General features: G+C 40.7%; 1 protein-coding gene across 1 annotated transcript; it reads left to right on the top strand.

The window, feature by feature from the left end:
* The first annotated feature begins 1,033 nt into the window (after positions 1-1,033).
* LOC140340594 (phospholipase A2 inhibitor and Ly6/PLAUR domain-containing protein-like) lies at positions 1,034-14,440 on the top strand. Its single transcript, XM_072425900.1, has 5 exons — positions 1,034-1,156; positions 9,638-9,757; positions 11,696-11,845; positions 12,828-12,968; positions 13,499-14,440. The coding sequence occupies exons 1-5, from the start codon at positions 1,105-1,107 to the stop codon at positions 13,690-13,692; spliced, it is 657 nt and encodes a 218-aa protein (XP_072282001.1). The 5' UTR covers positions 1,034-1,104; the 3' UTR covers positions 13,693-14,440.
* The last annotated feature ends 6 nt before the right edge of the window (positions 14,441-14,446 follow it).

Raw genomic sequence — 14,446 nt, 5'->3', positions numbered from 1 at the left:
ACTTGATCTCGCGGCGAATTCAGCCATTCTCACTTATTGAAATTGTGAGCGAGAATAGCAGGTGTAAATTCGCAGATCAAAAACAAAAGATTGCGAGCTGTGCTGATCAATGCATGCAGCGCCAGCTACATTCATTTATCAGCTCAGTGTGCCATTCCTGGCTTTCCTCAGCCAATCAGGGAGCACTAGAGGTTTTGAATGGGGGGACTTGTCCCTATTCAACCTCTAGTGCCGGGGATCACAAACAGAATTCCCAGGGCTGCAAGAATAAATGCAGCTCTAAGAATCCCGGGACACTAGAGGTTAATTACTTACAGTTTAATTAATTATCAGCCCGGTGACCAAGGGAACTAAACTGCAGATGAACTCTCAAAGGAGAAACTCCTTTGAGAGTTCATCTGCAGTTCCACAGAGATCCCCGGGCACTAGAGGTTAATTAACCTCCAGTGCTGGGGATCTTCTCAATGAATGGTCGCAATGATCTTCTCGTGGTCGCATTCGTTGAGAACAGTGTGCCATCCGCGGCACTAGAGGTTAATTAACCTCTAGTGCCCCAGGGATCACAAACAGGAGGATACCCAGGTCATCCTGTGAATCCCCTGTTATAATGTCCTCGATCTTCGGATGGTTTCGAGAAATCGGTTGGCCGAAATTTCACGGAACCATCAGAAGTTCGAAAATTTTTGCGAAAATGCCGCAGGCAGCACTGAAATAAAAATAGAATTTAAAAAAATTACAAATATTCCAAAAAAAATGTTGTGTTTGGTGTTAGTTGTCCAGGACACATCCAATCATTGTGACCTATAGCCAAAAAAATGACAAATTCCTTTATTTCAGGTATGACAGCCTCAATCGGCCTCCAGGTTCTGTTCATGATATTCATGTTGTTGCTGGATATTAATCAAATCTCTCCCTACCACTTCTCTGCTCTGCCGGCACAAACCATCTGATGACACAGGAAAGCTTTAAATGGAACATGTCATCTCCCATAACCTCCCCCCCCCCTCCCCCTGAAACTATCTAGCGGTGCAACACACAGCGACAACTTATATCATAGTACAGCCAGAGCACCAAGCACAGCTCCCGTAGGAGTACAGCACCACCATGGCCACCTACCTTCTGATAGCCACTATTCTGACCACCCTCCCTGCCACAGGTAAGTCGTCTCTCTGAACTGAGTCTGTGTCCCAGTTACACAAGTGTTTTCAATTATTATTTATTATTTAGTATATTATTAGTAGTCTATTATTCTATTTTCTTTTTTTTGTTGTTGTTTTTTGTTATTTAGCTATATCAAAATAAAGAGTAAATACAGGCAGAGGGGGGGGGGGGGGGGGTTGTTTTGTTTTTTATTTTTTAAACAGTTACAAAATTGTCTATCACAAAATGAGATGATAAAATAATAATAGATCACAATAATTATGACCAGGTTTATGTACAACTACCAGTGTTGGTTATTAATGAAAATTAGAACACAATAATAAATCATGAAAAGGTTTATGTGCAATTAAAGTGTTTTCTTTTCTTTACCTTCATTAATCAGCTACAAAAATAATTATTAGAGAAAGATTGGAACAATAGTAAGCAGAAAATATATTTGTTTTCCATCTTTTCTATCTATCCCTCTATCTATCTATCTATCTATCTATCCATCTATCTATCTATCCCTCTATCTATCTATCTATCTATCTATCCATCTATCTATCTATCCCTCTATCTATCTATCTATCTATCTATCTATCTATCTATCTATCTATCTATCATCTATCTATCTATCTATCTATCTATCTATCTATCTATCCATCTATCTATCCATCTATCTATCTATCTATCTATCTATCTATCTATCTATCTTGTTACATTACAGGTTACATGGATTCTCAGCAGGGAATGTTTAAAGGAATTTCGGATTTCCTGAATTAGAAATCGAGCCTCCAGTGTTTCTCAACCTTTTTAACATGAGGGAACCTTTGAAAAAACGTTTGGGTTTTCAGGGAACTCTTGCTGTGAGTCATTCATGAGTAGATATAATATTGGGCTGATACCCCTTTGGTGTCATTAAAGCAGAACTGTTATTATTTTAGGTTTGCATGAAAAAAATCAGAAAAGTTCCACTGAATTTTAAAAATCAATCCTTGAGATATATTTAGTGACGTTGGCTAGGTTGAGATGACATCATCAGTCTGCTGCAGGCAGGAGGAAGCAATTCCTCCATCTCCTCCCCCCCAAACTGCAACATTGTAACTTTGTATGAAGTCAGAAGGTGAGAGGCTACAGAAGATGGGAAGATCTGCTTCAAACATTTGTCAAACATTTTTAAACAGACATAGACCCCGGCATTTACATGATGGTGTCATGTGGGGGGCGACCCTGGATGATGGCTAAACAAACATGGCACGGTCCTTCTGTGAACTTTGTGAAATAAGTACCTTGAAGTTACCATATATAGCATATACAGATATTACCCACGCAGCAAATTATTACCCCCTTGCCACTGTTGGTGCATCTTGCAACCCAATGTAGGGGGTACTTGGCACACTCCCATACCACATTAAGCCTGATTCAGGGCCCGGGCAACATCTTACACTTCCTGTCCTGAGTCAATGGGAACAAAAATCTTCCCAGCAAGGATCAGAGAGCAAACACATCCTGAAGGACGACGTCTCCTTCCTTCTCCATCCAATACTAAAATGGTTTAGGAAAGAATTGGGCTTTTGGTTCCAGGACATCCTATCCTATAGTTTCCAATTAGTTATTTTGTAGCCCCCTTTTTTTTTAATGCCCCCATGTCCCACCCAAGGTAGCATTATGAAAGAGGGGCACAGAGGCTGCTTTGCCCTATCTGTTGGTCACAGGAAGTCTTCTCCATGTTGACAACTTGACACAAAAGCCCATGCAAGATATAGATAGATGGCGTGGAGTGGGGTTGGGGTACAAGGCTGGAGATCATGCATGGGAGATGATGATGGGTGGATGGGCTGGATTGGGAGGCTTGATGAATCATGGTGGAGAAGTGCGAGGATCTTCTATGGAAATGTTCTTCAACCGGGGTTCCTGTAGGGTTTGCAAGGGGTTGCTTGATTCATGAGCACTTTTTTGGCTATCTGTAAGAGTGACATTCTTCCCAATGGCCAGGAATGTAAGAGGAATTCTTCCCATTAACCACCACACTAATGTACAGTGAGCTGTGGATATAGTCATTTTAAAAGAGGTTCCCTGAACACCTGAAAAATATTTCAAGGGTCCCCCGATGTTTAAAATGTTTAAAAACGCTGTTCTATTATAGTTAAAGAATGCTGATAGCCCATTCATGACAGGTACTCTTTAATCCCATAAACCATGTGTGCTGATTGCACTGTATTTTTGTTTGCGTCAAAGCACACATGACAGCTGAAACTGAGCGTTCCACTTAAAGGAATCCATTGCCACCCTGAATTACAGATTGTCAATGCCAGCAATGACACGGCCCCAAGAAAAGACCAGGGCACCGAACCACAAAAACATCAAAAAGCACAGCGGACGGGGGGGACTCATTGACCAATCAAATGTCAGCTGTCATTTGTACGGGGCACAACACACGCTGATACCACACAGGTTACTACATAGCACAGGCTCATTTTTTTGGGCTTGCTACAATTCTGTACTCGGTATGACAACAGTTCACGGGGAGGACAGCCGAGTCCACAGGCTGCAATGCCAATGAAGTGTTGGTAGAAGGCCAATTCAGATCCGATGCTAGAGGCGAGCGAGATACCACACCCAGCCAAATTCTATTATGAGTAAATGGAATTTAGTCTTGTAGCTGAAAGGTTAAGCTTGCGTGTTTTCCACTATAACACAACTCCAATAGATTGCTGAAACCGGATCTGTAATAAACAAAGGATGGATGCCGAATGTCCCAGATAATGTGGACCTCGGGTGTCTGCTCTGTATTATAAACATGTGCAGCGATTGGCCATGTTGGAGGGTGTAGTGTTCTATGTATCGAGTCTCATAAAATTGTATTATGAAGGGGTCCAGTGGTTAGCCATGTTGGGGTGCAGTGTTCTATTGTATTATGCTGGAGTCCAGTAGTCGGTCATGTTGGAGGTGTAGTGTTCCATGTATAAAGCAGCCATTCCCAACCAGGGTTCTACGGAACTCTAATGTGCTCCAGTAGTTGGTTTATTGTGCTGTATCTGATTGGTCTCCCATCTGATGGTGCTAGTAAGTAGTTTTGGGTTCACCACCATCTGACCGAGCCAGTAGTGTAACGCCAGTAATCTTTTACCTGTCTAGTCTAACCTGGTAAATCCATAATGTCTCCACTGTAATGGAGGCATTCTTCTCAACCATGCTCATATAATTAATTGTTTTAAGTGTTCCCTGAGACCTAAAATTCATCCTAATGGTTCCTCTGGAGTAAAAGGGTTGAGAAAGGCTGGTAAAAAATGTATTATGATGTTGTCCAGTCGTCGGCCATGCTGGGGGTTTAGTGTTCCATGTATAGAGCAGTCATTCCCAAGCAAGGTTCCTCCAGAAGTTGTTAGGGTTTCCTCGAGGTTTGGCTGATTTTCCTCCTATCTGATGGTGTCTGTAAGTAGTTTGGGTTCACCACATAGTTACATAGTAGGTTAGGTTGAAAAAAGACATAAGTCCATCAAGTTCAACCACTAAGGAGATAAACATATCCCAGATTTTAAATCTTATTGACAAAGATAGTCCAGAGGAAGGCAAAAAAAAAACCTGGTACAATTCCTTCCTGATTCCATGAGGCAATCGGATGTTCCCTGGATCAGCAGTCTCTGTTATTTTTACTTTAAAGCCTTAATCCCCAGTTATATTCTGTGCTTCTAGATATCATCCATCTTTTTCTTAAAGCAATCTATAGTAGTTGCTGAAACTACTTCCTGAGGGAGCCTATTCCACATTTTCACAGACCTTACAGTGAAGAATCCCTTCCTTATCCGGAGCTTAAACTTCTTTTCCTCCAGACGCAAAGAGCGCCCCCTTGTGCTTTGTAATGATCTCAAAGTGAATAATGGGGAAGAGAGTTCTCTATATGGACCATTTATATATTTATACAGGGTGATCATATCCCCCTTATACGTCTTTTCTCAAGGAAGAATAGATTCAGTTCAGATAGATTCTCTCCAATTCCACAATGTCCTTTTTCTGAACTGGTGACCAAAACTGGACTGCATATTCCAGATGTGGCCTGATCAATGCTTTGTACAGGATTATGTCTCCATCTCTGCAGTCTATTCCTCTTTTCATACAAGAAAGTACTTTACTAGCTTTGTATATTGCAGCTTGGCATTGCATGCTGGTATTAAGTCTATGATCTACCAGAACCCCCAGATCCTTTTCCATTTCTGACTCCCTCAAATGTATTCCCCCTAGACAGTATGAAGCATGCATGTTGTTAGCCCCCAAGTGCATAACTTTACATTTATCTATATTAAATGCCATTTGCCACTTGGTTGCCCAATCAAACAAAACATCCAGGTCTGCTTGTAGATTGTAGACATCCTGTATGGACTTTATTCCATTACATAGTTTGGTGTCATCTGCAAACACAGAAATCCCAAACTCTATATCATTTATAAATATGTTAAACAGTAAAGGTCCCAACACTGAACCCTGGGGTACACCACTAATAACCTTAGACCATTCAGAGTATGAATCTGCCACTATCTAAAAGAACCAGTAGGATGACACCAATAATTTTCTAGCTGTCTAGAAGTATCTTGACTATGAAGGTAAAAGCCATTATTTCTGCTTACCACTGCAATGGGGCATTCTTGTCAATGACCCTAAATGAATTAATTGTATAAAGGGATTCCCAAGACCTGAAATGTATCTCTCTCTGGGGTAAATCAGGAAAGGCTGGTATAGAGTGTTATAGATTTGTATTATGATAGTGTCCAGTCGGTCGGTCATGTTGGAGGTGTAGTGTTCCATGTATAGAGCAGCCATTCCCAGAGTTGGAACTCCAAGGTGCTTCCAATATTTGTTAAGGGGTCCTTGAGCTATGACTGATTGCCCCCCCCCCCCCCCCCATCCGATGGTACCTGTGAGTAGTTTTAGGTTTACCACCATTTGGCTGAGCCAATGGGATGATATCAGTAATCATTTAGCTGCCATTTAGAAGGTCTAGACTAATACGGTAATAGCCATCATTTCACCACCGTATTGGAACATTCTTCTCAATGACTCTCAATGAATTAATTATAAAAGGGTTCCCTAAGACCTGAAATTTATCTTAAAGGTTCCTCTGGGGTAAAAGGGTTGTGAAAGGCTGGCATTGAGTGTAACAGAATTCTAATATGATGGAGTCCAGTGGTCGACCATTCTGGAGGTATAGTGTCCTATGTACAGAGTAACCATTCCCAGCCAAGATTCAGTCGAACCCTCTGGTTCCCCCAGTAGTTGTAAGGGTTCCTTGAGCTTTGACTGATTGGCCTCCCATCTGATGGTGTCTGTAAATAGTTTCAGGTTCATCACCATTTGGCAAAACCAGTAGGATGACACCAGTAATATTTTAGTTGTCTAGAAGGGTGGCATTATGACTACCAAGGTAAAGGCTATCCTGAATACCTTCATCATATGGGGCCATTCTTTTTAAGGACCAATAATGAGTTCATTGTATAAAGAAATTTATCTCAATGGCTCCTCTGGAGTAAAAAGGTTGAGAAAAGCTGGCATAGAGTGTAATATAATTGTATAAGGATAGAGTCCAGTGATTGGGGGTGTAGTGTTCTATATCCAGAGTGTCATTGAATTGTATTATGATGGTGTACAGGGGCTGGAAATGGAAAGAAGGACTCTCTATATCTTCTTTCCTACAATTATTTTTTTACTTGGCATATATAGCTGATGACAGGTCCACTTTAACACCTATATATGTTACAATTATATATTTGCCCCCCTAGATGCCCCCTACCTGCCCTCCAGAAATGATTTACTGTACTGTATCTCAGTCTGAACTTTTGTGCCTGGTTTTGGAATCTGCCACCCCCCTCCCATCGGCCCAGCAGGTCATGCCCTCCCCAGATATGAATTCTCACTCGATCTCATTACAGTAACGCTGTGTCCTGGGTGGCCCCAATTCCAGGATTCCGCGTCATGCCAACCGAGATCCCAGCCAACACTCACATCCCAGGCTGCAGCTATTAAATGATACAAAATGTCACATTTTATCAGTCTGAGATATTTACAACTAATAGAAAAAAAAATGCAAATAATTGATACATTTTCAAATATTATCCTCTTCTAGGCCAGAGGTTGTTATGCCCTGATGTTATCACAACACTGAGGTCACCTATATACCCAAAGCCTATTTCCATTATAGGTAAATAAGAAAGGGGTCACTCTGCTGTGTGTGTAATCTGAGCTTCAGCTATTGAGCTCTGTAAACAATGGGTTTATTCAGCAAAGCAGCTGGCCGATGAAAGGTGAAGCTGCTGGATTAAAATGTTAATTCACTGATGACAGATTATTAACTTGCTTTATGTGAGAATTATTGGATTGGTTTATGGATCAATGATATTAAATTGGAATCTTTCTGTAAACAAAGGACTTGGCTAGAATTACCATGCACACATAATCGATAAATGAAGGGTTCAGCAGCATGGCCAGGCACAGAGGAGCTCAGAAGATGATTGTTCTTAAAGATCTCATCATCAGTGTGCATTTACCTTCACTGCCCAATCACAGACAGGGGGAGGAGCAAGACCTGTAACTGGTATTTAACTGCAGAAGAGAAAAGTCAGGTCTCCTCAATTTATGAAAAGATAACATTATGCGTGCTTACTTTGTGAAAACAACGCCCAATTATTCCACAGGCATCCATAATAACAAATCTAGAGGCGCTCGCCGCTACACAAACCTTCTAGTTATCTAAAACCTCCATTGCTGGACTGGTCATGTCACCATTATCTCCTCCAGGTATTGATGCAGAATAACAGGTGTGCTTTATTAAACACCTGGCACACTATTGTGTCATATCAGTGTACATAGAGGATGAATATATGGAAATCCAGCAGCTCGAATTCCCGGGATCCCTCTATACAAACACAGCAAATGTCTGATTGTGTGCGGAGACATGGAGGGAGCACCTGCCAGACTACAACAGAGGGCCAATGTCCCCGACCGAATATATATTACTTCCTTCCTAACCATCCCATTTATTCTTCCTCCCCTATCTATCTAAGCATCTTCCTTTCTTGCTAACCTTCTCCTTTTCTTTTTCTTTCTTTCACATCCTTCTTTTTCAGCCATAAACTTCCTGTCCTCTTCTTTGTGTACTTCCTTCTATCTTGTCTTCCATTATTCAGCCATGAACTTCTATCCTCCTCTCCGATCCTATCTATCTATCTATCTATCTATCTATCTATCTATCTATCTATCTATCCATCTATCTATCTATCCATCTATCTATCTATCTATCTCTATCCCTCTATCTATCTATCTATCCCTCTATCTATCTATCTATCTATCTATCTATCTATCTATCTATCCCTCTATCTATCTATCTATCCCCCCTTATTTTTTCAGCCATAAACTTCTTCCTTCCTTCTGTTAAGCTACGTACACACATCCAATGATATCGGGCTGATATCGGACGAGAATCTGGTGTGTGTACGTTGAGTGTCGTCATCGTCCAAACGACCGTCCTGGTGGATCCATGGACGATGATCGACGAACGATTGTAATGCAACGGAAGGTGGGGAGCGCACAGCAGGGTGCCACTCCGTCGCTCCCCCCTCCCCTCTCCATAGAGCAGAATGGTTCTGTATGTACAGAGCTCATTAATGCATCGTGCAATACATAATCCTTGGAATGGATCGTGAAAGATCCTTTCCAACGACTATAATTGGAAGTGTGTACACGCCTTTACTCTTCATTCCTTTCTTCCTTCTATCTTGCTTCCCTGGTAATTTCACCCATCAATTTCCCTCATTTTTTTCCTATTTTTTCCTTTCTATATTTATATCTTTTGTTCTATCTTCTTTTCTAACCTTCGCTTCACTTCTTCAGTTATGGATTTCCTCCCTCCCTCCCTCCCTCCCTCCCTCCAATCCTTCCTTCCTTTTTCCTTTTCATTCTCTATTCTCCTGTTCTTTTCTTTCCTCTATCTTTATTACTTTTCAGGAGTGGGCTTCATCCTTCCTTCCTTCCTTCCTTCCTTCCTTCTTCCTTCCTTCTTCCATCCTTCTTCCTTCCTTCTTCCATCCTTCTTCCTCCCTTTCTTCCTTCCTTCCTCCCTTTGTTCCTTCCTTTCTTCCACCCTTCCATCTCCCTCTTTTTTCTCCTCCACATAGAGATCTGATGATTCTGGACATAGGATGATTTCTCTTGGAGCTACAATTCCCCTTATAAGACCACAAATGAGGAAGATCTTGGCATGTGTAAGCTGGGAAACATATGCAATCATTAGAGTTCCCCTTTAAAACCGAATCATTCCATAAAAAGTTTTGCAGCACATGGCTGCTCTTTCTTTTAGGCTGGAAGTAACCAGCTCACAGGATTTCTGGCAGGATCATCCAGTATATTTGGAGAATACGTATATGAAGGAGATGAAGAGTCCATTGGTGGCTTCACTTTCATTATAATGATATTTAATCATACTGACACATCTTTTCTATATCTGCAGGTTACACCCTGAGTTGTATAGAATGTTCCAGCAAAGACAACAAAATCTGCAATGGGTCTTCAGTGACCTGTCCTTCTGGAAACTACTCCTGCCTACTTACCCGGGTGATGACTACTGTGGGTATGTCCAACAAAAGTAGAAAATAAATAAAATTATCTCTCTGTGAGTATGAAGAGCAGCAATGATAATGTCCAGAGAGATGCTGCTGTCGGTCCTAAAATGGAGACCACCAACCCCCCCCCGGCTCATACAACAGTCCAATTAGGTTGCCCCTGATGGGTTGCCTCTCAAGTATTTCCATTGGCTGGCTGGGATCAGATGACTTATAAATTTTTACCATTCCTTGTATTAACCACTAGAGGGAGTCAGTGGTTTATATAATTTATAATTATTAACATCAAGTTGATCTTCTTTCAACTGTTCACCAACAAATTTAAATATTTCCTTTAGGTGCAGAATTCTAGTGCAATCAGAATGAATTAGAGTAATTGCCATTGCAGTATAGGGTGGATGGATAGATAGATAGATAGATAGACAGACAGATAGATAGATAGATAGATAGATAGATAGATAGATAGATAGAAGGAAATCACATATTTAGTAATATGTTGTCGTTATATATGCTACATGTGAATAATATGGATTTTTATAAAACCATTTCTTCCAAACCCTCTTTAATCTTATCATGGATTACTTTGCTCTGAGTTTTCTTGCTACCGAGCTCCCCCTAGTGGTAGATGTCTGTCATTGCTTTGCCGATTCCTGGATGGAGCTTTGGTACTTGAAGCTTCATAGTGAAAAAACACTAATATGTAAAAATATTTGTAATTATGATATATATGGGACAAATATAGGTTAGATAATCAGATATAGATAATAGATAGACAATAAATAGACCCTATTTATAGGTGTCCAATTTATAAATGAACCAGCTCTGTTCAAAATGATTGCTAAACAGTTAGGCAACATTTCTAACCACCGTGGCCCCATATATAAACACTGAGGCCTATTTATAAATAGTAATGTCCTAATCATCCATAATATGGCCCCGTTTATAAACAGTAAGCTTCTGTGACAGGCAGTCCCTGAGTTAAGGACATCCGACATACAGACGACTCTTAGATACGAACAGGGCTTCCCTGCTCGTTTGTGTGCAGGATGGGGGCTTGATGGGGGGAGGGTTTGCATGACTTGCAGAAGAAATTTTGCTAAACACAGCTGAGACTGAGCTCTTCTGCAGCATCTTGTAACTCTTTAATGACCAAGACAAACTCTCCAGTTGTTTCTTTTTGCACATAAAAGCACAGCTTGCTCCAGAACTTAATGCATGTCTAAGCTCCATAAAGTTTTTTTTTTTTTTTTTGCTTTGTATTTTTGCTTTTTTTGTGATTTTCTCACAGTGAGGATTTTAGACAGTAACTGACACCACACTGCCTAATAATATGTTGAGACAAACATCTGCCCTGACTGCATTTATTAAAATAATGTCCCTGTTCCGACTTACATACAAGTCAACTAAAGAACAAACCTACAGTCCCTATCTCGTTTGGAACCCGGGGACTACCTGTAGTGAAATTCTTTTAAAGCTTCCTGAAGTCCTAATGTTTCCTGAATGTTCTGATCCTATTTAAAAATTGTGACCAGATGCCAGTAATAAACAGTGAAAATATATTTTCAGCAATCAGGTTTTAAGAAAAAAATCTGGGAACATTTACCCAATTTTAAGTTTTAACAAAATATCCAAAGCTGACATTAGGATGACATATTAAAAAGGAACTTGAGAGATCAGATAGTAAAGGTTTGGCTCTAATTTTTAAGTATGAGTAACTTATTTGAAGAATAAAAATGTCTTCCAGCTTCCCCATAATAGTATCCTACACCCCCTAGTGGACACTGTATGTTATTGCATTGCTTATTTGCAGAATTTGCAACACTTCTGATTACTTGCAGCTACATAGCCAACAATAGAGGCTGACATTCCAAGAAATGTGAGAACATCAGGAAAATGTAATATTTGGATTACAGTAAAAATATGTTCATTTTTTTTCTTATTTTAAGGTGAAATGACACCTACCAGGATATACATCAGACAATGTGCACCAATGAAGCTTTGTTCTAAGACTGGAAGTATCAGTATGCCACACAGCACATTCAGGACCAGCCTCACCTGCTGCGATGAAGACGACTGCACCCCTCCCGAGCCCATTCGTAAGTTCCAGTAATAGGAGAAATTGGAGCAGATGAAAACAATTGCTACAATCTCATAAAAGCTTTACTATGTTAATTAGGTATTTAATTACTTATTACATTTTTGTAGACTTTTAAATCCTTGGCATGCTACTAATGGACTGGTGTAAGGCTAATGTGGTGCCAATGTTTGGTTCAGACCTGCCTTGGATGGAGGTACGCCACGCAGCTCCTGGCGGCTGGCACCCTGGAACAATTTAGTGCAGTACACACCGCACCATTCTGTTCTATGGAGAGGGGATGACACCTTGCTGAGCTCTCCTCGGTAGGCATGCACAGTGGTCATTCTCGATCAATTGTTCATCAATCTGCTGTGTGGCTTGATGAAAGACTTCAGAGGACAACCATTTGTCTTGGGTGAGAATCACCTACAGCGTACCTAAACTCAGAAATTTCACTTTACATAAAGGGGTAGACAACTCTTTTATGTTAAGTAAAAATTCTGTTGTTTTTTTTTAAGTGCAACACCCTCTTTTTTTTAAAAAAAAGGGTGCAGCAGCGCAAAGCCTCCCCTACGTCACGCATCCCGGGAGGCTCCTTCTGTGCATGCCCAAGCATCTCGGACATGTGCGGAGAGAGCCTTCTCGTGCAAAGAGAAAAATTTGCGGATCTCACGCCTACGCAGTTTTTTTTTAACCTACATCACATCACTGGGTCAGGCGACATAGGAAGAACCCGGAAGAAGAAGAGAAGATGGCAGGGCCCAGAGCGCTAGCTCGGGGACAGATGCCGGGACGACACGGGACCCGATGCAAGACACCTCCGGATGTATCGGACTGCGCTGCGGGATTGAAGATAAGTGGATTTGTTTTTTTTAGGCATTTTGCAGTTTAGTTTCTCTTTAACATGTATACATAGATTAATGGAAGAGAAATGGAGAAGAAGATGAAAAGAATTATGGGTTCTGTAGTAAATCGTTGTGATATTTGTTCTTCCTTCCCAGTTCCTAAATTGTCGAGTAAAAAGAACGGTAAAAAGTGCCCAGCTTGCTTCGAACCCAATGCCATGACATGCAAAAAGGAAACAATCATGGACTGTACTGGAAGTGAGACCATATGTATAACCCAATTCACTAACACTACAGGTAGGTGCTGCAACGAAATTCACTTCATTCACCCCCATTACGGAATAACGGCATGGAATAATCAGATACCTAAGGAGAACCTGTTGCCACCTTAACTATATTCACTTACCCAGAAAAGCTTTTACGCCCAGGTGTTCGGTGATCTGATTGCTTGTTTCCTGTGTGAGACTGCAACTACTGATCAGCTTTACATCCAGACAATTAGCATTGTTTTGAACAGCATCTTCCATCATCTCTTGGTAGATCAACTTTAAGTGATCCTTCTCCTAGTGCAGGGTGACCAGTCTTGTCTCCGCCCCTTCCTGTAGATTTCTAAGAGCAGCCTATAAGAGGGGGTGGGTTTGCCAAGCTCCTCCCACAGCTCTGCCCTCTGCATAGGTTATGTACAGCTCAATGATGATCTAAAGATATAAATCTTTTTCAACTATTGAAAAATATATTTAGATTGAAAGCTTTTGTGACCAGATTTCACCTAAAAAGCCATCTGGAATCCATATATATCCAACACTAAATTTTTTTCTATTCCTCAGGGGCGGTACTCGGCACCACAGTATCACGCGGCTGTGCCACCAAACAGTTGTGTAAACCGGAACACCAAGTGTGGACCTTTGACAAGATGGTTGTGAATGTAGACAATGTCTGTGAGAATAGCAGCAATCGCCTTCATGAGAACGTTCTTATTCTATTTTTGTCTTTGTCTCTCTTTTTGAAACTCCTAAGTTAAATGCCGATGCAGCAAGAATTTCAAACTTTGTACATAATGGCAGCAATAGGGAGGCTGTGAGATGTATATATTCTGTTTTGCTTTTAAAAAATAGATTTAGTCACCGTAGGTGGGCGTCAGTGCATGAGATTAATCAGATGGCTGGTTAGCACCAACACTTTTGTAATTCTTTAGTCTTAAGGTTACTTTAAGAGTAGGACAGGACGTTTTATCTTCATTTTTTTATTTTAGTTTTTGTTTTGTACTTTAATCTTTAAAAGCGTAATTTGCTAAATTTAGGTGGCTTCATAAGGAGGAACCAAAGTTGTGTGGTATATCCTGTGTTTTTTTTTTGTTTTTTTTTCATTACTGACTCATCCTGCCTTTTGTATGCAATGGTCCTGATTTTTTAAAACTCTCCAAGACTAGAGATAATAGAGATGACTAGAGATGATAGATTATCATGGAAGAGGTTGGTTGATCAAGCAAACCTGGAATGGGTCCGGTCCAGGATTACAAACATTTGCCAACTAATACCAAATTAAGAAATAAGTCCAGGTGTCCTGGATCACCCAACTTCTCCCATGAAGGCTGATCTTCTCCAGTCTTGGTGAGCTCTATTAGCCACTACCGTGTTTCCCCGATTTTAAGACATCCCCATTAAATAAGCCACCCCCGATTTTTGAAAAAATAATTAAAATAAGACACTCACCCGTGAATAAGACATCCCCCGATATTTGATCCTGTGTGTGTCTCCTTGATGCTGGCTGCAGCA

This window comes from Pyxicephalus adspersus, chromosome 11 (assembly GCF_032062135.1).
Source record: "Pyxicephalus adspersus chromosome 11, UCB_Pads_2.0, whole genome shotgun sequence".
NCBI lineage: Eukaryota > Metazoa > Chordata > Amphibia > Anura > Pyxicephalidae > Pyxicephalus > Pyxicephalus adspersus.
The sequence above is the reverse complement of the archived record's forward strand: the minus strand, read 5'-3'. Positions and strand labels throughout refer to the sequence as shown.

Excerpts from the sequence above, each read along its gene's own strand:
- LOC140340594 (XM_072425900.1), top strand. The coding sequence starts at position 1,105 with ATGGCCACCTACCTTCTGATAGCCACTATTCTGACCACCCTCCCTGCC. Across the intron at positions 11,846-12,827 it reads CACCCCTCCCGAGCCCATTC|TTCCTAAATTGTCGAGTAAA; the intron begins GTAAGTTCCAGT and ends CTTCCTTCCCAG. Across the intron at positions 12,969-13,498 it reads CCAATTCACTAACACTACAG|GGGCGGTACTCGGCACCACA; the intron begins GTAGGTGCTGCA and ends TCTATTCCTCAG.